This window comes from Ochotona curzoniae, unplaced genomic scaffold, assembly GCF_017591425.1.
Source record: "Ochotona curzoniae isolate NIBS_2020 unplaced genomic scaffold, NIBS_Ocur_1.0 scaffold_4701, whole genome shotgun sequence".
Classification (NCBI taxonomy): Eukaryota; Metazoa; Chordata; class Mammalia; order Lagomorpha; family Ochotonidae; genus Ochotona; species Ochotona curzoniae.
In genome coordinates, this window is record NW_024467122.1 from 69,116,043 (window position 1) to 69,141,752 (window position 25,710).

The window sequence follows — 25,710 nt, forward strand, 5'->3', positions numbered from 1 at the left end:
ATTTGTTTCGATTAATAAAAACCCTGCGCCGTTCTGCCTCGGGGCTCACAATCCTGAACCGATCGCTTCGTCGGGGACGACTGGGGCCCAGGCTCGCGCCTGAATAAACTGCCCTCGTGCGCTTGCATCGGACTCGGCCTCCTCTGCTGGTCTGGGGAACTTTGAGATCTGGGCATAACGTTTGCGGATGCTGGTTACCACGGTAACCGGAGGAGGGCGGAGTTTGCTTCCAACCCGGAACTGACGGCGGAATTCTGGCGGGCCGCTTGTGCTGTGAAACCACCGTTGCACCCAAGAGGGACACGAACCCACCCGCACCAAATAGAGGTCGAGGCGACCCCCGTCTCGGCTTCCGTGTCAAGGGGAGTTGAAAAAGTGCTGCACGTGTCTCCCTGGCTCTTGTTCCTCTGTAGCCGTCTCCCTCGCGTTCCTGCTACGCGGGGAAGGGAAGCCCGTGACCGCGGTTCCTTGGAATAAAGGCCATCTAACTTCCTTTTACGAATTCGGCCGAGTTATTCTTTCCCTGGTGGTCAGCGAATCTAACGGGCTCGTCTGGAATCCCCAAGGTCTCCAGGACCTCCAACCCTAAGGGCAGCAGTGGTGAGTCTTTCCTTTTGTTTTTGGTTTGTTGTGCTTTTGGAATTAAAAGACTAAGGGTCAAGGGGGATGCGCTGGGGGCTCATCAGTCAGGGGTCCCAGGAACCGTCCTGGTTCCACTTCTTTGACAAGGGAAGTTAAAGGCCTGAAATAGGGTCCTCTCTGAGTATTGGAGAGAATTAGAAGATCTGAAATAGGATCCTTTCTTCATTTTGGTTTTTCTCTTGAAAAATTGGTGTTTGTTTTTGAGTGTGTGTGCTTGCCTGACGACGATATGGGACAGATATTGACTAATCCCCTTTTCCTTTTTTACCAATAATTTTAAGAAAGTAAAGGCCAGGGCACATAATTTGAGTTTAGATATTAAAAAGGCAAGTTAATTTTTGTTCAACAGCGTGGCCCACGTTTAATGTAGGCTGGCCACCGAAGGCACATTTGATTTGTTTACTGTACAAGCTGATCTTATTCGCCCCCCGAACGGGACACCCTGATCAGGCGGCCTGCATAGTCATCTGGGAAGATTTAGTTAAGAATCCACCCGTAACGGTAAAGCCATTTTTGCCTCCACAAAAATAACTCCCAAAGTCTGTGCTAGCGGTTGGAGAACACCAAGTGACAAAGTTAAACCAAACCCTCAGCGCCCTCTTACCCGATCCTCCAAGGGCAAGGTAGATGAAGAATTGATTTTCCTTCCCCTCTATCAGTTCTCTACTCTAGCCAGCCCAGCACTCAGATTTGGCCAGTAGAGTGGAGGGGCTGGCAGTGAGCCCCTAGAGCAGGGCACAGCAATCGGCATGGACATCTCCAGGACTGGTTGATTAAACCGTTAGGACCCCCTGATGGGGCAGGGAATTAGCTCCATTACTGCTGGCCCTTTGCTACCAGAGACTTGCACAATTGGAAAATGCCAAGTTTCTGATAATCCTAGGGAATTGATTGACCTTTTAGATTCTCTTTTGCTTACCCATTTGCCAACCTGGGACGACTGTCAGCAGCTCCTACAGAAACTACTTACTACCAGAGTGTGTGAAAGGATCCAGGCAGAGGCTCGAACACTGGTCCAGCCTAATGGAGAACCCACTGCTAACCAGATGTCATTAATGAATCTTTTCCTCTTTCTCACCTGACATGGGATTTCAACACGGCTGAAGGTAAGGAGAGACTCCTGGTCTTTCGCCAGACTCTGTTGGGGGGGTCTCAAAGTGGCTGCTCGCAAGCCCACTAATTTGGCCAAGGTAGGCGATATACAACAGGGCAGAGAGGAGAGCCCAGCTGCGTTTTTAGAAAGGATAATGGAGGCCTTCAGACAGTATACACCCATGGACCCTGAGGCTCCAGAGACCAAAGCAGCTGTGGTCATGACTTTTGTTAATCAAGCAGATCCAGACATTAAACGGAAGCTACAGAGAGTAGAAAGGATAGAAAAAAAAGAATATTCAGGATTTAATGGCAGTCGCTGAGAAAGTTTTTAACAATGGGAAGAGCCCAGAAGAAAAACAGCTTAAGGCTAGCAACTGGCATTGCCCTAGACATCAAAACCTGACACCCCCATAGCCAGGGGGAATACTGTGGCTGACAGGGTGGCAAAGCGGGCAGCCTTACCAACAACTTCCTCCACACTGGTCTTCAGTCTACCAGATTCTGGGAGCACTTGCTTGCCTGAGAAACCTAAGTGTACCCAGGAAGGTATAGATTGGATAGAAAACCTACCCACGGTCCAATGCATAAATGATTGGTATCGATTTTTGGACTGTAAGATTATTCTTCCAGAGAAATTGGGCAGTGCAATTCCTCATAAAATGCATAACACCACTCACATGGGCACCCAAAAAATTCAAGATTTGATGAGACATGCCCAAATTAAAATCAGGGATGCATGCTCAAAAATTGAATAAATTGTTGCCAATTCCAAGGCCTGCCAGCTGACCAATGCTTTTAAGAGCCCAGCCAATCCAGACTGCAAGGAGATAAGCCAGGGACATATTGGGAGGTAGACTTCTGAGGTCAAGCCTGGCAAATATGGATATAAATATTTAATAGTTTTTGTAGATACTTTCTCAGGATGGGTGGAGGCCTACCCCACTACACATGAGACAGCCCAGCTTGTGGCTAAGAAATTATTGGAAGACATCTTGCCAAGGTATGGATTTCCTGTACTGATAGGATCGGATAATGGGCCTGCATTTGTATCCAAGGTAATTCAATCCTTAACATCTGTTCTTGGGATAAACTGGAAATTACATTGTGCATTTAGACTCCAGAGCTCAGGACAGGTAGAAAGAAAGAATAGTACTCTAAAAGAGACCCTAATGAAATTAACCATAGAGACTGGCGGTAACTGGGTGTCCCTCCTTCCCTATGACCTTTCTAGGGTACACAATTCACCCTATATATTAGGATTAACCCCCTTTGAAATTATGTTTGGAAGACCATCCCCATGATCCCCAATTTATGAGTGGATGTAATAACTAGATTTGATGATCATAATTTCCTCTGCTCTCTCCAAGCTCTACAGTGGGCCCATGTCTAGCAGAGACTGAAGACTTTTTATGAGACTGGACCACCCCCCGAGCCTCACGGCTATTGACCGTTGGGTGTTCGCCTGCCGCCACAGACACAAAAACCTTGAACCTTGTTGGAAAGGGCCTTTTGTTGTCATCCTGACCACTTCCACCACTCTCAAAGTCGATGAAATTGCTACGTGGGTCCACAATACACACGTCCATCCCGCAGATCCCTTCCCTGCACAAGAAGACTAACTGCCAGAATGGAAGGCCGTCAAGGACAACAGCCCCCTCAAACTAAGATTTCAGTGCATCTAATCATATGCCTCACATTTGTTATGATTTCTGCTTGCAGGGGTTTGGGGTCCCCTGAGCCACTGAACCTTCATCAGACTTACAGGTGGGAATTGGTCCGGTGGGAAGATTGGACTAAAGTAGGAGAATTTGTGGGATCACTGGAAAGTGATACTCCTCATTTTGTAACCACCTTGTGTAAGCTTGTACCTCGCGAACCTTGCCTCAATTCCATCGGGTTTTATATGTGTCCTGCTGAGGGACCCAGTGATTGTAATTATACCAATCATTATTACTGTGCATACTGGGGATGTGAGACAGTGGCCAGTTCATGGGAACTAGACCCACAGGCCAAAGACAAAGATGTGAAAGTCGATTGGTGGCCCCCTAACTGCCGCCCATATAGAGGAATAGTTGCGGAAGCTGGGGGAAGTTTCTGTGAACAAATCAACATAAACATCACTGACCCAAAGGATCCTAAGTGGACTGTAGGAAAAGTATGGGGCCTCAGATACTATGAAGAGGGGCCCGACCAAGGCGGACTATTCACCATCCAGAGATTCCCAGTATTGGCCACCCCTACTTCAGCCTTGGGCCTAAACCAGACAATAGCACCTGGCCTAGATTTTAACACACTCTCCAACTCCTCAAGGCCAGATGGAGTTACTGACATGACTCCAATTTCCAAGCCCATGCCATCTGGCAATGCCCCCCAAAACTTTCTGTGAGAACTCATGCGGAGTACCTGGGCGGTTCTTAATGCTTCCCATCCAAACTTGACACAGTCATGCTGGTTGTGCTATGATGTTAGACCCCTCCCCCCCATTATGAGAGAATAGCAACACAAGAGAAATATAACAGTTCTTCTGATAGTAGTGCCTACAGCTGACAACAGAAAAACAATGTTAAACTTACCTTAAAATCTGTGGCCGGACAAGAATTATGCCTAGGTCAATTGTCCCAACCCCATGGCCAGCTTTGTAACGAAACAGGTGCCATTCTTTCTTTCTTTTTTTTTTTTTTTATTGTTGCTTACATTGTATTATGTAGTACAGTTTTATAGGCGCTGGGGATTCCCCCCAGGTGCCATTATTTCTGCTTTTAACTACTTGATTCCCCCTGAAAATGGGTAGTGGGCCTGCTCCTCTGGGCTTTCCCCATGTGTTCGTGGCCAAGTCCTGGCCAAGAACAAGGAATACTGTGTAGTAGTATAATCAGTAAGTCCCTAGGATATATTATCACCCAGACCAACAAATTTCTCAGAGACTAGATAGCTAAATGATAAGTAGCAAGAGAGCCCCTCACAGCCATCACATTTGCAGTTCTCCTAGGATTAGGCTTGACTGGGGCAGAAACTGGAGAGTCATCTTTGATCCTTCAGAACCAAACGTGTCATGGGTTACAACAGGCCATTGCTGTGGACATAGAAAGATGAGAGACCTCAACATCTCACCTACAGGAATCCTTAACATCCTTAGCAGAAGTTGTCCTTCAGAACCACAGAGGATTAGATCTTTATCTTCAACAAAGAGGATCGTATGCAGCACTCGGTGAAGAATGCTGTTTTTATATAGATCACTCAGGAGTATAAAAGAATCTATGGCCAAAGTTTGAAAAGGCCTCGCTAAGAGAAAGCGAGAACCATCAGAAGGATGGTTTGTATCTGGTTTAATACTTCCCCCTGGTTAACTATCCTGATTTCCACTCTATTAGTCTCTTGTTCATCTTGGTATTGTTGCTTACTTTTGGCCCCTGTATTCTCAATAGATTAGTCTCCTTCATCAGAGAACAGAGTACAACTGATGGTATGAATATCCCAATATTGCCCCCTACAAGAGGGAGCCATGACTGGATCCCCTAGTCACAAGAAAAGGGGAGAATGAAGAATCTTGGCATAAGTCTTGCAGTCTTGGATGGGGGCACCATTTTGTCAGTTGAAGTTTCATTTGTAAAACATCGCAAATAACCGGTCAGCAGATGATAGCCTATAAGAAAACAACAGGAAATTCCCCAAGTTCCCCTGCCTGAGATAAGGTCCACTTGCTTCAGACCCACCAATGAGTGAATGCCAACTTGTATTTTTTTAAATGTCAACCAATCACAAGTGAATACCTGCAATTCCCCTTGGACTATATGAGCTGTAATAACACTGTGCTGTTCGGCCTCAGGGCTCACAATCCTGAACCACTGTGTCGGTGACAACTGGTGCCCAGGCTTGAGCTTAAATAAACTGCCCTTGTGTGCTTGCACTGGACTCAGTCTCCTAGTAGTCTTTGGGAACTTTGAGATCTGGACGTAACAGTAACACCTTGATCAAGCAGCAATGAAATTTGACTCCATCGAAGTCGTTTGGGAAGTTTGCTCCAAGGACTTGGGCCTTATCTGCAATCTAAAGGAGAAATAGGAGATATACGGGGGGTGGGGGGGGGAGCATAGTCTCCAACAACAGCAGCAGGCAAGTATATGTCTAGTTTGGACACTTATGGAAAATTTAAACATAATGGGAAACCACTGACTTGAAACAGAAGGTAAAAAGGTCATGCAACATGGTTGTATAAACTATTTAGAGATAATTGTGGATTGTCTCAAAATATGTGCATGCTTTGATGCTGGTGGTAACTTCTTGAAGAACTATAGTGCAGTATCGCAATGGGAATATTGATGAGGATTCAGTATTTACCTTTACCATACCCTCTTCTGTTTCTCCCCCCACTTTCTCAACCCCTGACATCTGTTGTCTATTTCCATGTATTTTTGGTCCTTAAGAAGTTTGTTTCCTTCCCCCACTACTAGTGCTCTTAATTTTGATGAAGTTCAACTTAAGATTTTTTTTTCTCCCAGAACTGTGTTTTTCACATCAAGTCTCATCTCTGGGCCTTCGATTCTTAAGAATTTCTCTTTTGTGTTTTTTTCGAAGCTTTATAATCACACTTACTATACCCTCTTTTGATTAGTTTTTGAGATTTGGCCAATGGACATTCTTTTTCCTTTTGCCTACGGTCCAGTTACTTAAACATCATGATTAAATCTATTTCAGAGTATGTTTCTCTGAGCAAAGTAACTAAATAATGGATGCCTCCTTATTTTCATAAAACATTTATTTATATATAATTTCCATGACAGGAGCTGATGAGAAAGACATGAGTTAGAAGTTTGCTCTCTGGGTCAGTGTTGTGACACAGCACATTAAGCCTCTACCTGTGACACCAGCATTGCATAAGTGCATCAGTTAAGTCCTGGCTGCTCCACTTCCAATCCAGTTTCCTGCTAGTGCGCCTGGGAAAGCAGCTGAAGATGATCCAAGTGCTTGGGCCTCTGCACCCATGTGGGGGACCTGGAAGAATCTTCTGGCTGCTGTTTTTGGATTAGGTCCAGCTTTGGCCATAGCAGCCATTTGGGGAGTGAATTAGGAGACTGAAGTTCTTTATTCCTTTCAAATAATAATAAATCCTTTAAAAAGTTACATTAAGTTTCTCAGAGGTTTTTATTTGAAGAGGAGAGACAAAGAGAGGATCTTTCATTCACTGATTCACTCCCCAAATAGCCACGATGACCAGAGTTGAGCTGATTAGGAATCAGGAGCTTTTTCCAAATTTCCCACGTGGATGTAGGGGCCCAAGGACTTAAGCCATCCTCCCCTGCTTTCCCAGGTCATAAGCAGGGAACTGGATCAGGACTAGAGCAGCCGGTAGATGAACCTGCACCCATATGGGATGCCATCGCTAAAGGCAGATGATCGGCCAGATATACCACCACACTAGGCCCCAAGAAGTAATGAGGTTTGATCTGTAGTGCACTAAATTTTTAAAAAGGGAGCAGCGGGCCCGGCGCGGTGGCGCAAGTGGTTAAAGGTCCTCACCTCGCACGCCCGGGATCCCATATGGGCGCCGGTTCTATCCCGGCAGCCCCGCTTCCCTTCCAGCTCCCTGCCTGTGGCCTGGGAAAGCAGTCGAGGACGGCCCAAAGCTTTGGGAACCTGCACCCGCGTGGGAGACCCGGAAGAGGCTCCTGGCTTCAGATCGGCATAGTATCGGCCCGTTGCGCTCACTTGGGGAGTGAATCATCGGACGGAAGATCTTCCTCTCTGTCTCTCCTCTCTGTATATCCGCCTTTCCAATGAAAAAATAATAAAAAATAAATCTTTAAAAAAAAAAAAAAAAAAAGGGAGCAGCTGCTTACCTTCAGGGGCAACGGCTTTTTGGGTCATATCATAAGAACCAGAGCTTGACTCCATTTGCCAAGGCTCTCTCAAGACTTAAGTGGCTGGCTTACTTTGCAAGGTTTAACTGTATTTTTCAAATGATTAGCCAGTCAACAGTTCCGTTGAATAGTATACCTTTTCCTAACTTGAAAGACCACTGTATTATTCAATTTATTTGGATTTATTTTCCATTGTTTTCCCTGTTCACTTCTACACTGTTACATACATGTGTTTTTTTAATAAAGATTTATTTTTATTATTTTTTTATTGGAAAGGCAGATTATACAGAGAGGAGAGACAGAGAGGAAGATCTTCCGTCTGATGATTCACTCCCCAAGTGAGCGTGCAACGGCCGATGCTATGCTGATCCGAAGCCAGGAGCTTCTTCCGGGTCTCCCACGCGGGTGCAGGTTCATCTACCAGCTGCTCTAGTCCTGATCCAGCAATTTTAAGATGTATAGAACCCGGTTGTATGTAAACTAAAATTGAAATGTCAATAAAGTAGTCACAGGATGTGGTTAAGAACTTGTATTTTTTTGTTAACATATTGGTTACTCAATACTATGTAAATTAATTCCATAACATTATAAATTGTTGCTGATGTTATGTTGGGGCTTTTAATTAATCGGGATGATACTTGGCTGGCTCTACCTTCAGACCAGGGAAGGTCTCCTCAACAAGCCACTGAACTTATCTGGACAATAAGATGCTGGGCTCTATGCTTGGTATATGCTTGCAATGAAAGAATCTCAACTGAACTTGAACTGTGGCAATGCAGCAAGGTGGAGGAATCCACCATGGGGGGAGGGCTAGGGGAAGGGTGGGGAGAATCCTAGTACCTATAAAACTCTGTCATATATTACAATGTAATTCATAAAAAAAGAAAAAAATATATATATATACATAAAAACAGAAGCAGCAGCACAATCTGAGTGTGAATTATCATTTTTCTTGTTTGTTTCCATATAGACTTTAGAATCAAGTTTGTAAGCAAGCATAAAGTTTCTTAACTAGAAGACCAACTGGGACTGTGCATTTGGCCTAGTGGTTAAAATAGCGGACAAGGTACCTGTGTTACACATCAGTGACTGGGTTGGATACAGGCCCTGGCTCCTGACAGTGTGCTACTAATGCAGATCCCGAGAGGCAGCAGTGATGGCTCAAGTAACTGGGATCCCGCCATGCATGTAGGAGACTTGAATGTCCTAGCCTCCACTCTAATCCCAGCTCAGCCCTGGCCTCTGCAGGCATTTGGGGAGAAAATGAATGGGAGTTGTCTCTGTCTCTAAGCTGAACAGACATCCCAACAGCTTCCATCTCTGAATCAAAGATTTTAAATGAACTGGAGGGCCCCGTGTGGTGGCCCAGTGGCTAAATCCTTGCCTTGCATGTGCTGGGATCCCATATGGGCACCAGTTTGTGTCCCAGCTGCTCCACTGCAATCCAGTTCCCTGCTAGATGGCCCAATGCCTTGGGAGGACCCTGCTCCCATGTGGGAGACCCAGAAAAGGCTCCTGGCCTCAAATTGGTTCAGCTCCGGTGGTTGTAGCCACTTGAACCAGCGGATGCAAGATCTATCTCTGTTTCTCCTTCTCTCTGTAAATCTGCCTTTCCAATAAAAATAAATGGAAGGAAGGAAAGAAGCAAGGGAGGGAGGCAGAGAGAGAGAGAGACAAAGAGAAAAAAACTGGAAAAAGTAAGATCAATTTTTAGTTCTGCTGTGGCAGGGGTGTGGACTTGTTTACTGATGAAAACTGATTTGAAAAAGAGGAAACTGATGAAATCAAGAAGTACTGGATAAATGTTCAGTCGTGTTTCCTTCCGTTAATTTTCTGCAGGGCTTGTTTTCCCAACAATCTAAAATGTACATCCAGGGGCAGGTGTTTTGTTTAGCCGTCAGTAAGGATGCCAATGTTCCATATCTGAATAGTTGGGATTGAATCATGGCTCCACTTCCAATTCTACTTCCCTGCTTATGTACTCCCTGCCTGGGAGGCGGTGGGTGAGCTGGATTCCTGTGACTGACATGGAAAGACCTAGATTGAGTTCCTAACTTTGGTTCAGGTCAACATTGACCATTGCAGGCATTTGAGGAGTGAACCACCAGATGGAACTTCTGTGTATCTGTCCCTCAAGTTAATAAAATTGCCCATGTAATCATTCCCTCCCCAGTGGCTGCAACCAACTTTTAATAATGTCCCAATGCTTCTATAAAAATGTAAAATCTACACTGGCATATAAATTATCCTGTGTTTAATCATTTATAAGCTGGGCCTTGGCTAAAGTTCCCCGCCTTACATGTGTCGGGATCCCACATGGGCACCAGGTCATATCCTGCTGCTCCACTTCCCATCCAGCTCCCTGCTTGTGGCCTGGGAAAGCAGTACAGGACGGCCCAAAGCCTCGGGACCCTGCACCTGCGTGGGAGACCTGGAAGAAGCTCTCAGCTCTAACCACTGTGGCCACTTGGGGAGCGAACCAGTAGATGGAAGATCTTTCTGTATCTCCTTCTCTCTGTATATCTTACTTTCTGATAAAAATAAATAAATCTTTAAAAAAAATTATAAGCCAGCAACTTTAAAAAGCACCACAGTAAGTGTTTTTCTTTTTTTTTTTTTTAAGTGTTGTTATCGTTAACAAAACAGGATTGGTCTTCACACCAGTGGAAATTAAGGTGTAGCTGGAAAGGCAAACAAAATGAATAAAAATCTGACAATTCGATACAGGACAGGAAATAAAAGGCAGTGAATAGATGTCTCTGAGAATGAACCAGGAGGAAGGATAATGTAAGTAGAGACAATAACAAAAAAGCTAAAGGCCTAAAGAAATCAGAAGGAATGAGGAACTCAGGCACATACATGGTGACTGAGCTTTGGTTAGACGGACCCTTTAGTTTTATCTAGGCAGACTGGATGATATACTGCAGGCAGATTTATAGAGGGAGGTGAAAAATCCCATCTGACAGTTTGTCAAACACAAGAGCTAAGTGGTCTTCAGCTAGATGCAGAGGGGAGGGGACATAGTAACAGAAGTCATAGCTGTCTCCTATTTCTTTTTTAAGCCTTTCTAGTTGCTGTTTCCTATCTCTGAACTTTTAAATACTCATTATCCTTCTCTGGTAACTTCCTGCTTGTTCTTCCAGACCCAGCATGGCTACGATCTTCTGTGCCATCACACCGGGCACCTATCTCACCTCCACTAGTACAAATCACTGAGGTTTGTGCTTGCCTAACCTCCAAGGGCAGTAAGCTTGAAAAGCAGAGTGCCGGTTCCGTGCAGGGCTTGTTAAAGACTGGAGCAAGGATTTTCACCAATTTTCAATGTAATCTTCACTGAAACTTCGTGCAAAGCTACAATGAGAACTGACCAGAGGGATACCGGACAGCCACGGATTAGCCAATTTGCAGAATGAAGCAACGCACTTGTCATTCCTGCTCTTTTAAAAACGGCGCTGTCCAGACTGTAATTGTAGTCAATGGAAAGTACCCCTGCACTGCTATAGAGTATGGACATACCACCACTTGGGCTTTCATTTCGTCCTTTTGTTTTATTGAAATGCCAAAACATTAAGTTCCAAAATACAAACTGTAATTATATTTAGCTGTGTTTGGGTTAAAAACATTGATTATGCTTGATCAACAACTTTCAAAACTCAGTGTAAGCAGCTGTGACTAAACGTCTCCCAGCCCATTTCTGGAAAATCACCGTTATATACTTAAAAACTACTCCCAACTTCCACTCTACAAAAAGGAAAATGATGCTGTATGAGAAGAGAGCGGGCAAAGTTATCACCTGAAAGACTTCCTGAGAAGAATCTGGAACCATCACTAAGGACTCCTGTTTTCTATTCCAGTCTACACCCGACAGGCTTAAACACTTACAAAAATGCAATTCTGGTTTTTCCAACCATAAACAGGCACCTCACATCCCTTTTATTACATTATAGAAAATGCAATATCTTATCAATAGGATTTACAGTCAATTCATAGTTTAAGGCTCATAAAGAAAAAAGGAAAACTCAGAACTCCTGAAACATGAAAACAAGTATTTAAGGGTGTGCTGACTTGAACAGTATCAAATGAGATTCAAGTGAATGAATAATGCAGAAGCTTGCATCATTATAGTAGAAAAAAAGCTTAAAAGATACTAAAATATATTAATATTTATGGAATTAAGTGATATGTTTTTAAATTCAAAAATCTCCCTCTCAGTTTTAGTTTTGCTAAGTAATGAAAGTTAGTAACTTCTGCTTAGTGTGAGCACATTCACACTGGCTGATAGCAAAACAAAGACGTCAACGTTCTATTAAGTTAAACCAGCCCTGCACCCTACCCCCACCTAGACAAAAACAAAAAGCCCACAAACAACAACAACAACAACAACAAAACCCGAGTGTACAACAGAACACTCACTCATTTAGCTGAGCACCTGGCTGTCACTGTGATTGACAGAATTAGATGGGTCGTTCTTTACTGAAGATGTAAGCCAGGTTTCAGTTTGTCCACTCACCTACAGTGCTAATATGGAGCAAAGATGGCAAATGATCAAAAACAAAATGACCTTTTAAAAAGTGCCAGCTGGGAAGTAAGTGTCATGCATTAGCAGTTTAGACTAAGATTATAGCTAAAATCACTGAAATATAGCTTCTTAGGGTGTTTTTCCATGAAATTTTTAACTATTTGGAAACATCTGACCTTTATGATGACTAAAATTCTTGTATTTTCTGGAGGTAAATGTGAGTAGAAAAAGGTAACACTAAAGAATAGTATGCCAATATTTAATTTTAAAGAATTTATTTTTCCATTTGTAGAGTATCATTATTGTAAAATCCATAGTTATTGCAATACCTGCATTGCTTCAAAGAACTCCAAAGAATTTTGTTGAAGCATATTTTTTAAAAAATGGAACCAAAATAATGTACATTTTATCTCTAAACACTGTGTTATTAGAGTCCACGTAATGTTCTCTGTATAAATCAATGTGATGTTACTATAATATACATGATCTGATTCTTATCCTAAAGGCTTCTGACCATGTATGATATCCAAGACAGATCCAATGCCTTTAATGTCAGACTGCAGAAACAGTTACGGCCCTAAACAACGGAAGGAAGAGCTGGATATACAGGAGGGTCTGACGGTTTAGCTATTGGCAGCATCTGCTTGGCGAGGCCATCCTTCCTCTTCAACTCCAGAGTCGTACTCCTCTTCAGGGGATTCTTTTGTTGGAGCCCTACAACACAAAGCCATGTCTGTTTGTTTTTCAGAGATAAAAATTAGAGGAGTTATTCCCAAAATAGATTAGTTTCCCTAGCTTAAAAAAAAATCTGCAAAATCAAAAAACATCAAGAATACTTTTAACATTTTGGTTACTTAGAGGTGAAAACTTACATTTAAGCATATGTGTATGGTAAATAAACTGACTACCTCTGACCAAAACTATTTCAAATTAGTCAAAATTAACACATAAGCCACCATAATTCATTTAAAATGACCTACCAATACCATTAAACAATAAAAATAAAAAACTGCTGCTAAATAACTAAGTCTGTACAAAAATATCATGGAAAAAAATGACTAAAAAATTGAAAAATAATTAAGGTTGTTCAAAACCAATCAACTTAAACCGTAAAACTAACATACTTGGTGACTGAGTTTACTGGAAGACTAACCTTTGCTGAGCACTGAAAAGAAATGCTGAATAATTTAGAGATCAATACACTATAGCTTACAAGACAAATTCAGCTCCTTGTCTACTTGTGTTAAGGCAGATGTACTGGAATTCAAACAAGCTCCACCCCTCACACACTGGCTGCTTTCCCCCTCTGAGCGCAGTGTCCCTGCAGAGCACACAGCTCATAGGTATTTATCCAGCACTTAAGGCAGCTGGCCCCCGACATAAACAAAGCAGGGAATGTCAAGCAGTGGATCAAATCTGTTAACTGGTGTTACTACTGAGAAGAAACATTATGAAACAAAAATTTTGGTATTATGTATGAGAGCTGAATGGGATGTGAGACAGACTGAACTAGTTTGCTGCACATACTGGCAAACTAGGATAGGGGGCGAGCCTAGTGGGGGTTATTTTGGGTTGCTCCGACGGGGCTGCAGCTCCCACTGGTTTATGTGAGGGCCAAGTGTGTCCTGGGCAGAACCAGGATGGACTGCAACACCCAACGGTTCACGTGGAGGACAGCGCTGGAAACGGAGCTGACCCAGCAGTTCCATCCATCAGCTGATCGGGGCAATGGACTGTGCCAGGCCCTATACTTCTAGTACATACAGGAATCTGGTCTAGGAACATCTCAGACAAAGTCTCTTTGGGGAGCTCCTCAATCAAACTGCCAGACTCAGAGCCCTAACCATGAAAAGACAGAGGACAGAACAAGTCAATCAAACACCCCAGCCATATGTTGGCAGTGAAAAACTGGGCAAACGGAGACTCTATGATGGACTATGTCAATCAGTGGATTCTTCAACAACCTCATCGTGAATGGCAAGACTGGCAGCAATTAATAACTGGTGAACTATCACAACCACTTGAGCAAGTATCTCAGAGCATGTCCCACATCAGGGACCTGGGGTGGGTGGGAAACTGGGTGGGGCTTCTCTCATTATCTCTCCCTTTACCCCAGAGATGTGAAGCAAACAATGTGGAAATGATAGTCTTACCCACTTTTCCTGTAACCCTTGAACGTTTTTACCCTAATTAACTATGTAATGATTGTCAAAAATATAATTAAAAAATGGAAAAAAAAATTTGGTCTTAAGAAAGATATGAAAAAAAGGTCATTTGTTAATTATATCAACTTTCAAAATGAGGAGCCAGCATCATGATAACTCCATGTTAAGCCTCCACCTGCAATGCAGCATCCCATGTGGGAGCTGGTTTGAGTCCCTACTGCTCCACTTCCAGTCCAGCTCTCTGCTAACATGTTCAGGAAAGCAGCAGAGATGGCTCAAGTGCGTGAGCCCTACCAACTGCGAAGAAGCTACAGGCTACTGCTTTGGTTTGGCATAGTCATGGCCAATATGGCAAATTGGGGTATGAAAAAGTGGATGAAAGATTCTCCTTTCTCTGTCTCTTTCCTTTTTTCTCTGTAACTATGCATTTCAAGTAAATAAAAAATAAATCTCTAAAAGACTCAAAAATAATATTTTATAAACTGAAAACTTCTACAGAAAATCCGAGTACTGCTTTTCTTATCAATATAAGCACTGTTATTCTATATGAAAGAACAATAAATCACAACACAAAGGACCAATAAGAATCTTAAATTTTTGATCTGTTCTGGTTTGAAAATACACTTTACCGAATGTATCCTGGTTCCTTTTTTCCTTCTACTACTTCTTTGTCAACTTCCACACAGACAATATCAGAATTAGGGACTTCAAACATCGGTTCTAGTAACAGTTTTTCCTAGAGAGGTAAAAAATAATAAACCACATGGAAAACAGATCAATTGCATACAAAATTCTATAAGCTAAACATTGAATATTGCTCACTGAAGAAATACAATTGCATGTCTATGATACATCAAAATTCAATGTTAAAGTCACCATAGAAGCTTTCATATTCTTTATGTTAAAGCAGCTTCTAGTTTAATTTTTTCATTCTCTAAGGCAGGGCTACTTGTCTGCAGTTCTGCCTATTTAGGGACATGCAGCTGTTACTCAGAAGCCTATCTGGCATTACGTGATGGAGAGAGACAGTCAACTGGTAATTTTTACTTTGAAAATAGTTCAACCTTAAATCATCTCTACTAAACTCTTCAATTTGAAACTGCGACTTCAAATGAGCATTTTTCTCAAATGTTGTAGCAGAAATAAAAGTTATTTACTATAGGAACCCAGCTTTACCTACAGTTAAGGGCTAAATTATATTCCTTCCAAAGGAAGGGAGTCGAGCGAGCATATTAAATTCCCTAAAAAATGTGAACTGTATCACCCACTCTTGTAATCTCATGGTTATAAATCTGTCTTTAACACTTAAGTCCAGACCTCTATCAGAGGGTATAATTCCAGGTTTATCTGTGACAAAGGCACTGTTCTAATCAAGTCTTACTGAGATGAGAGAAGTGAGAGTTAACAGTGAAATCTTTAAAAGCTATAGGTGCTTTCTTGCAAACATGTAACAAAATAGTAGCCCATTATATAGCCAGACATGGAGGGCAGGTGAGAGAACTCTAGGGATTAGAGTGGGTGTTGTTAGGATCTGTAACAAGAAATAAGTTCATACCATCATCAAGAAATTGAGGATAAAATGTCATGGTATCTACATCTTACAAACAAGTGAAAAAAATGTTCAATAGGCTTAAAAAATGATTGTGGGCTTATTAAAAAAGACCCATGCAGAATGTCCTGAAATTCTCCTTTCCACAATCCTTTGTTCATTAATCATAATATATACATGTGCTTTATTCTGACCATCTTAGTTTCTTTTGGAAAAAGGAAAAAGCAAAGAAAGCAAAATACATTCCGGACCACTGAGTCTTTCGCGGCTGTTTTTATTACAGAAAAACTCAATCTTCTAGATATATTCCCAAAAGAAAAATAGGTTAAGTTTAATACTCTCAAAACTCAGACCAAGAAACTGCTGGGGTCTGTGCAGTAGGTGTGGATGACACGAAGGTGTGAAGAGCACAGCTCCCTGTTTGGCAGGGCCCAGGGGAGCTTCCGGCTGTTAGGCAAGGCCTGGCGGAAGTCTCTCTGACCACCTTGATGCTGTTTCGCCCCTTGGTTGCATGGACACTCAAGCACCTGACTAAAAATTCTGTAATCTATTGATGCACTGTTGTTTGCCCCTGTGAGACAGTTTTTGTAACCGATGTGAGCTTGAGTTAATGTCACTGATAATGTCTTGGTGAGTGGGCCTTTGACAATTTACACACAGGAGCACAATTAAGCCCATGTCATTTCTGGATACCTTATTGTGTAATTTTGCCATTGCCTCAGAATCTGGCCCAGACATGTAGCACAACTTCTGGGACAGGGCTTGATATATATCCTAAATATTAATGCAAATGATGGGAGTGAGAGCTGAAACTGCTATGGCAATAAATATAATTATTGTTATCTCAAAGGCTAGTCTGTCTTTGCAATTTTTTTGGAGCGTAGAAAATGTAATTATTTTAGCTGCTTTTATAATTTTTAGCTAGAGGAATTAAGGATGCTTTTATTAAGGAAATATGCTCTTGTTGTTTTATTGTTTATGGGGTTGTAGAAACTATAGTTGTAGGAGGATTTAATATTTGAAACTTCTGTCTTGGATTTTATGTTTTTTCTCTTGTAACCTATTTTTCCTTTAAATAATGGGTAAATTGTAGAAATAGAAATGTGGTAGGAATGTAATACTGATTAACAGGTAATCACATGTGCGTTGGCCTTGGAGTCCTGGCTGTCGCTCCATGGCTACTGCTGAAGAATGAATAATGGCTTGCTTTGAAGAATAATGAGACAGTATTTTGCAGAATGATCTTTAGGGTCACCTGCTTAGCCCTGAAGCGCAGACGGAATGACCAAATGTCTGTACATGCCCCCTTAGTCTTGAAGTAAAAATAGAACAATTAGTTGTGTAGAGGCTTGCAATGTGTCTGAGTAAATAAAAAGGACAGCTTCTTCTTGAGCTGCAGCGAGAGCGCATGAAGTGACAGTGTCTGTGTCTTTCTTTATCGCCGACTCCATGCACCCTTCCCGAGCTCCGAACTTGGCTGGAGCTGGACTCCGGGAGAAACTATCTTTTTTGTAGCATAACTTGACTTACCATTATGGACCGAAGGCCTCGTGCACCTGTTTTTCGTTCTAGTGCCAATCTGGCTATGGCTTTCAAAGCATCCTCAGTAACATTGAGTTCACACTAAAAACACATGAAAGATAAATCAGAATTTAAATAATTATTGTAACATTTCCTAATTACACAGCATTTGTTCTATTAACTGTCACTACCTGCCACTTTTGTTAATCTTAGAATCACAGTATTTTAGAACCAAACGAAACTAAAGCCCTTACTTCACAGATAGCCAAGTTCCAGAAGGTTAACTAAATTAATTCAAAGTCAGAAGCTACATGTGGCTACAATGGCTGAGCTGAGCTGATCCGAAACCAGGAGCCAAGAGCTTCCGCAGGGTCTCCCATGTGGGTGCAGGGTCCCAAGACCTTGAACAATTCTCTACTGCTTTCTCAGGCTACAAGCAGGGAGCTGGATGGAAAGTGGAGCAGCTGGGACACGAATCAGCATCCATATGGGATCCCAGTGTGTGCAAGGTGAGGATTCTAGCCACTAGGCTTTTGCACCAGGCCCTTCTAACATTTATAGACCATTGAATGCACATGGTGCTAAGGAAGCACCGCAGACTACGGGGCCACTGAAGAATCTGAAGCAAGCGAGTAAAACTATTAGCCCAACTAGTAAAATAAATATTTAAAAACATATTTGGTGGGCAATGAGCTCAATGAAAATACGATCCACTTGGGAGCAGAGTAGAAAACAATTGATCCAAACATGGATCAAAGGCAAAAATGACAAAAGGGCTTAACTTTGAGTTAGTCAAAAAGAGACTGCTATTTTCAGAGAGTTCAAAAATCCATTCTGTGTCAAAGCATGTCTTAGCCACTGCTTCTAACCCAACTACTCTCTAGCGTGCCTGGGAAAGCAGCAGATGGCCTGCTTGGTTCCTGCCAGCCAGTTGGGAAACATGGATACAGTTGCTAACCCCAGCCATTAAGGCCATTTGGGGAGTGAACAAGCAGATGCAAGATCTCTCTCTGCCTGTCATTTTGCCTTTCAGAACAAAGTAAAACTTTAAAAACAAAGTAAAACTTTATATAACAAAGGTATGTGTGAGGTCTTTGAAAAGCTCATGATTATGGTGTTTATTTTTCCTTATTAAGTTATTTGTAAGAGAATCAGAGAGAAGAGAGACAAACATTTTCCATCTGCTGATTCACTACTCCCTTGGCTGCAATAGCCAGGTCTGGGCCCAGCCACAGCCAGAAACTCCACCCTATCTTCCACATGTTGTCAGGGGCTCAAGCTCTTGGGCTGCCATCTCCCCTGCCTTCCCATCACCAGGAAGCTGGATGGAAATCAGAGCAGCTGGGACTCAAACTTATGCTCTGATAGTGGATAATGATGTCATAAGCAGCAGTCCAACAACCCAAGCATCACAATGCTGGCCTCACAATACATATTTTTTGAAGACTTCACTTACTGAGAAGTCAGAATTACAGAAACACACACAGAAAGAGATTTTCATCCACTGGTTTACTTCCCAGACGTCTCTGTACCCGACAGGGTTTAGGCAGGCCAAGGCCAGGAGCTTCATCAGGGTCTCCCATGTGGGTAGCAGAGGTCCTAACACATGGCCTGACCTTCACTGCTTTTCACAGGCACACTACCAGGGACCTGAATTAAAGTGGAGCAGCTGGGACACAAATAAGAACCCATATCAGATGCTAACGTTGCAGATAGCAGCTTTTACCACAATGCCGGACCCCATGATATCTTCAAGTCAAATTCAAGTTCTTCCCTAGATTTCTGAGAAAAGCTCCTATGAAAGTTTATACAGTAATGTAATTTAGAATATATTCATTATATCAAGGACAAAAGAACAATCCCACGTGTCTGACTTGAAGACATTTCTTTCTATATCCTTGAGATTTATTCGACAATGATGATTTTAATTTTTTTTAAAGGAGGCCAACTATGACAGATCTAATGTAGCAATGTATCTTCCTTCATTTTTAGATTCAACATTCAGTAAGGAATAGGCTGATTATCACAGATGAGCAGGATTTATTTTTAATCTGCTGCAACAGTTTGTACAGAATTTCAATAGCAAGAAAATCAGATTGATGAAAAATTAAAATCTGACCTTATCCATGCTGAATAGAGCCTGATACTGAGGGATAACAGCATTCCGTGGCTCGGTTAGTATTTGTACAAGTGTTTTCTCATCTAGGCTGTGTAAAGGAACCACCACAGGCAAGCGTCCCACAAACTCAGGAATCATGCCAAATTCAATGAGATCCCTGGCTTCCACATGTCGTAAGAGCCGGTCTTTTTCTTCAATGTCTTGGTGAGTATTTGACTCCCCACTTCGATTAGCAAGGTCTGCAGCAGCTGCAGCTCTTCTGCCTTTTCCTAGGTTAGATGGTGTTCCAAATCCAAGATACTGTCAAAGAAATTATACATATTATTAATATGGATCAAGATGCCTATCTCACATGATCTTTGCAACAATTCTACAAGGAAGGTTCTATTATCATTCACACAAAGGAAAAACAGACCAAATAAATAACTTGTCCAAGGTCTTGTTACTATAAATGTTGAAGCTGACAAATTTTTTTTCTTTAGAGATTTATTAATTGAAAAGTGGTGTTACAAAGAGGGAGAGCCAGGAAAAGGGAGAGAAAAAGGGGGAGGGAGAAAGAGATAGAGGTAGTTAGATCCCATCTGCTGGTTTAATACCCAAATGGTCACAATGGCCAGGGTTGGGCCAAACCAAAGCAAACAGCCTGGAATGGAACTCCATCAAGGTCACTCAAGTGAGTAGCAGGGGCCCAAGCACTTGAGCCATCTTTCACTGTTTTCCCAGGTGTATTAAGCAGGGAGCTGCACTGCAAGTGGAACAGCTGGGACTTGAACCAGCACTCCTAAGGGATACCACTGTCATTGGCAGTGACACACTCTGCACCACAATGTCTGCCCTAAACCCAGGATTTGAATTCAGATCTGTCTGTTTTCATAACTGAGAACCTAATCTTTATTAAATAACCAACTCTCAAATAATAAATTTTTTCATTTAAATTTTTTATTTGAAAGCTGGAGTTGTATATATGGAGAGTCTTCTATCTGCTTAGGGAGTGAATCATCAGATGGGAGATCTTCCTCTCTGTTTCTTCTCCTCTCTGTATATCTCACATTCCAATAAGAAAAAATAGGTCTTTAAAAAAATTTAAGAAAATGTATATCGTAGCCTTTTGTAACTAAAGCTAATTTTGCAATATTATAAACTAGAGTAGTACCTATACAATAAGCATTTTAAATAATTATCAACAAATCTCTTAAGTCGCTATTAAGCACTCTATTATAATTACCATTAAGAGCTATACACATTAACCTGTAAGTTAGAATTATTTAGATTTTATAAACAATAGAGGTAGATGGCACTTTGGTACAACAGGCTGGACTGCCACTTGTAACACTGGTATTCCATACTGGAGTCAGGTTCAACTGCCTGCTCTTAGCTTCCAATCCAGCTCCCTGCTAATGTACCTTGAAAGGCACCAGAAGACTGCTCATGTTCTTGGGTCACTGCAATCCACATGGGAGACCTGGGAGGAATTCTGGACTCCTCATTTCAGCCATTATGGCCCTTTGGGAGAGGAATAGGAGTTTGGAAAATCTCCTATGGCACTCTGCCTTTCAAAAAAGTGAGTAAAAATTAAAAAACAAAATGCTCAATAGAGATGATATTTAGGAATCTTCAATGTGCTAGTCATAAATTTTAAAAGCTAAGAAAATCCAATTTCTAAAAATCCCTTATAACCGACAGACAGGTTAAAAACCAAGTACATATTTTAACTTTAAATGCTATCAGTTCCTCTAGAAACTCCTCAGGAAAACTTACCTTTTCATTTTTCCTCCTGCTGATAATTCTGTCTAAACCATTGAAAGCGCCAGATGCAACAAACAGGATGTTTGTTGTATCAACTTGTACTGTTTCTCCACGCAGCTTTCGGGAATTCTTTTCTGGAACATTGACTATTGTGCCCTCTAGTAGTTTTAGTAAGCCCTAAATAAAGAACAAATGATTTATACCATCACCATGTAAGTATATCCTTTATTATATTTTATATAATGGGATTTGATAGGGAAAATTAATGTTTATGGTCAATGAGCATAAGTAATGAAAACTCCTCACTTTTACAGCTAACATGGAAATCTATAATGTGCACATCACATGAATAATTCATTCAAAATGGCTACACGACTCCTGATGCATTATAACTGAAGAACCATCAACCTAAGAGGTTGTTCTTGATGATAAAGACATAACATTGACATAAAGACAGAACCTGGACTATAAAACAGTTCCTTCCAAATCATGGTGGGAAACTTAAATTAGAAAATAGTTGAAAAACTGCCTTTCAAATAAATAGAAATTTTATTCACTCCTAGTGCTAAACTTTGAGGATACCTGTATTTTGAGATACTGTTACATATATTTTTTTTAAAAGTATCTAGCATAATCACTGTGATTTTACCTATATCTGTGTCAAAAAAAAAAAAAGCAAAAAACCTGCAATTTCCCTCACTCACATAACCAGTTAACATTAAAAGGTCAAAGGAGCCAATAAATCACCATGATCTCAATTATGATTCAGAGAAATTAAACACCACTTCATATATAAAACTATCTTCTACTAAGTAAAAGGAATAGGAAACATGGAAATAGTTTAGAAATCTCATCAAGTGTCTTCTAGAAATGGTTCTTTCCACTAAGCCTTTGAGGAATAAAAATAACAAACTTCTGTCTTTTCAGTTCTTCAAAATATGTTTAATTTCCCAAGAAAAAAAAATTTGGTACTTAAAATCATCAACAACAACTTTCTTTCAGGTCTGGATCTGAACTACCGAAAGTGATATGTGGAGTTTGGGGTGGGAGAGAGAAACACAATAGAATCTAATCGAACGTGAAACCAAACGTACAATATTTGGGAGGTTGATGTGTTCCCTTCCTTTTAGTGGGCTTGAACAAAATATTCAACTGCTTACTTGCTGAACGCCTTCTCCACCTACATCCCGTAACTGATGAATGCCTGGCACACTGCCAATCTTATCTACTTCATCCAGAAAGACAATTCCTATAATTCAAAGAAGATTCCACTTAACATAAAAAAATACACACAAAATAGTCTCAGTTTTAAAAGACTAAACAGTTGGAGAGCAAGTTACTCAATCTTTTATCCTTAACATACTCAATGGCTTCTCATGATAAAAATGCACTGCCATCTCTCTACTACTTTATCATCTCTACTATTTTATCATCCTCTACTATTTTGTGCAACTATTTGGGATTAAACAGGCTACTATTTGAGTACAATAACTAAATGTCTTTGACAATAATCATCTTCCTACTATGTATTTATGGTCTTTATAATGGGAAATTGAGAGTGTGGAACCATGAGAAAACCATGAGCAAACTGTTAGCTCACCCTTTCCCCACCTATATTCTTATCTGAAAGGAATTTCAGCAGATGCTGTCAAGCTCTTCATGTCAATAAGGACAGAAAACAGAAAGGAGAAATGTAGCATGTATGATCAATAGGTTAAACTGTTTCTAGATGCATCCTGCACTTTCCTGCCTTTGCCCCTGACACTACCTCTGCCCTGATCCCAACAGCAGGAGTCTGATCTAACGATGAGACTAAGGATATACTACTACCTTGACCTGTCTGCAACCTAACATTACCCTGTCTGCAACCTACTAGGCATCTTGGTAACAGCAAAGCAAACCAAACTTTGTGGTCTTTATAATCAGTTGCTAAAAGCTATGCAATATTAACTTCTAAATCATAAAAATTTTAGTTACTGACTTAAAATAAGAAATTATCTCCTAATTTTACACTGCTTCCCAAAAACACTATCTGGGGACAGAAAAACTATGCTATAAACATACCTTGTTGTGCTTTTTCTACATTATAATTGGCATCTTGGAGGAGTTTGGCGATCACAGATTCAATGTCTTCACCTACATATCCAGCCTGAGTCAAAGTTGTACAGTCACAGATGGCAAAAGGAACATCAAGGCATTTAGCTAGAGTTTGTGCCAGCAGGGTTTTACCTACAAAAATAAATAGTAACTAAAAGTTTATTAAAAATCTACTGGTACATAATTTTTCTACAAAAATACAAAATACATTTGAACCGTATTTAATGGAAAGCTGTTGAAAGTGACATCTCATTTCCACTGTTATTCTGTGCCCACTGCATATTATTTATTATTCCTGTGAAGATGTTAGGAATTGGCCTGAGGGCCATGCCCAGGCCTCTTGTTTAGCATGTTGTTCAGGAATCCTGATTATGGACTCAAGAAGACTAACCCAAGGCTGTGGGTGGATCCCAAGTAAGTCTGGGCTGGAGGCATGAGTGTTTACTCTCCCAACTGTGTAGTTACAGCTGGGGAACTCTGGCCAAGCCAGGCTGGAGGCTTGGGATCCATCCATGGCCATCATGCTGTGGGCAGATCTTAAGTGGGTCTGGGCATGCTCAGGATCTCAGCTCCACCCACTGCCATCATGCTGTGGGTGGATCCCAAGTCTGGCTGGCTGCAGCTGGGAGAACTCAGCCAGGCAGTCCATGTGCCAATGGTGCTGGGCATAGCCCTCAGCTCTCCCAGTAGTGCACTCTGGGGACTTGGGGGTGTGGAGTTACTTGGAGTCTGGGGGATGGCACAGGTAGGAAATGTGAGGAAAGACTTCTCTGGGAGGAATGACTTCTCTGGGGCTTCCATGGACAAGGCTACTCTACATGAAGGGTGAGAACATGGAACCCACCAGAGAGTGTCAGAAAAGGAGACAGATACTGTGAGGTTACATGAGTGAATCAGGTCTGGGAGTAGAATCTGTGGGGAAGTATGTGGGCTCACCAAAGTGGAACTGCAAACTCTATGGCTGGGGAACTAATGGGATGCCCCGGCTGGGCTGGAATTCCTACTCGTGAGCACGAGAGTCAGAATTGGGGCATTGTGCTAGGCTGGACATGACTGCAATCTCCCTTGGCATGGGTGTGGACTGGGTCTAGAGTGCGCCAGACTGGGCTAGACTCCAGCAACCACTGGTACTCGTGAGAGTCAGGGTAGGTGTAGAACAGGCTGGGCTAGGTCAAGGCTCCCGCTGAACAACTTGAGAACTGTGTTTGGGCATGGACCAGGTGTAGCTGGGCTGCAACACTCAACAGTAAGAACTGGAAAGAGTATGTATGAGCCAGTTGGGCAAGGACACTGTTCCAGCCAGAATAAGACGTGGACAAAGTCAACCTGGGCCAAGGACCCATCAGTATGCTAAAGATCTGCCATTGGGCGGAGACCAGATAGAGGAGTTTGGTAAATTCCTTTGTCAGGTTGCAGTCCCTGCAGGTAAGTGCAAGAACCAAGGCAAGGAACAGAACAAACAAGGCCAGGTTACAGTTCTCACCGACATACATATGGATCATGTCCGGAGGCAGGCCAGGCTGGGCCAGTTTATAACATCTACTGGCAGATTTGAGAATCAGGATGAAGTGCAGGAGGGACTGGGTTGGGCCGCATCACCAGTCAGTTCACATTGGGGCCAGGACAGAGGGTTGAAGCACCCATTGGTGGAAGCCGAAGTGAGATGAACCATGCCAGTCTGGAGATGGTGGGTGCCAGATCTGTGAGCTCCAAGTATGAAGGGGCCCTTCTGCTCATATGCTGGGTCCATGAGCCCCAAGAGTTGGGGGTCTGGTGGGACCTGGATTAGCTGGTCCAGGTCCTGGGGCCAACTCACATGGTGAGTGTCAAGTATGTGAGCCCTAGGAGTAGATATTTTGGCGGGGCCTGGGTCATATGGTCAGGAATTCGCAACCCACCTCTAAGGTAGGTACCGGATCTGTGAGCCCCAGGGGTGGGGGCGTCTAGAGAGGACTGGGTCTCTTGACCCAGGTCACTGGGTCCACCTGCATGGTGAGTGCCGGGTCCACAAGCCCAGGGGTGGGGGATCCGGTGGGTTCTGAGTTGCATGGTCCAGGGCCTTGGGCCCGCCTGCTTAGTGGGTGGAGATACCCATGAACCCCAGGGGTGGAGGGTTTGGCAGGTTCTGGGTCACATGGCTCAGGGCCTTGGGTTTGCCTGCATTGAGGGTGCCAGAGCCATGAGCCCTAGGTGTGGGTGTTCTTGTGGGGCCTGGGTTTTCTGGCCCAGGTCCATGAGCCCACCTATGAGAACTGGTCCTCCTAGGTATAAAGGATGGAATATTGGATGGCAGACCATGGTGTACATAGAGGATGTGGTAGCTCACTGGGGTCTGCAGAGGACATCTGGTACCATAGCAGAGAATGAAGAATAGAATATATAGACTACTACTACCTACC

General features: G+C 42.3%; 1 protein-coding gene and 1 long non-coding RNA gene across 3 annotated transcripts in view; one reads left to right on the forward strand and one right to left on the reverse strand.

Moving 5' to 3' along the window:
* The first annotated feature begins 15 nt into the window (after positions 1–15).
* Positions 16–5,649, forward strand: LOC121148532. Its single transcript, XR_005882564.1, has 3 exons — positions 16–600; positions 3,105–4,387; positions 4,479–5,649. It is a non-coding gene; the product is annotated as an uncharacterized LOC121148532 (long non-coding RNA).
* A 6,674-nt stretch (positions 5,650–12,323) lies between these two features.
* Positions 12,324–25,710, reverse strand: part of CLPX (caseinolytic mitochondrial matrix peptidase chaperone subunit X) — a 34,231-nt gene continuing 20,844 nt past the window's right edge. For both annotated transcript variants that reach the window (XM_040968726.1, XM_040968725.1), the window contains 7 exons: positions 23,279–23,443; positions 22,375–22,463; positions 21,227–21,391; positions 19,469–19,768; positions 17,359–17,451; positions 14,909–15,015; positions 12,324–12,828 (listed from right to left, as the gene is read on the reverse strand). In XM_040968726.1, the coding sequence (XP_040824660.1) occupies positions 12,738–12,828; positions 14,909–15,015; positions 17,359–17,451; positions 19,469–19,768; positions 21,227–21,391; positions 22,375–22,463; positions 23,279–23,443 (1,010 nt within the window). In that variant the 3' untranslated portion in view covers positions 12,324–12,737. The remainder of the gene's footprint in view (positions 12,829–14,908; positions 15,016–17,358; positions 17,452–19,468; positions 19,769–21,226; positions 21,392–22,374; positions 22,464–23,278; positions 23,444–25,710) is intronic.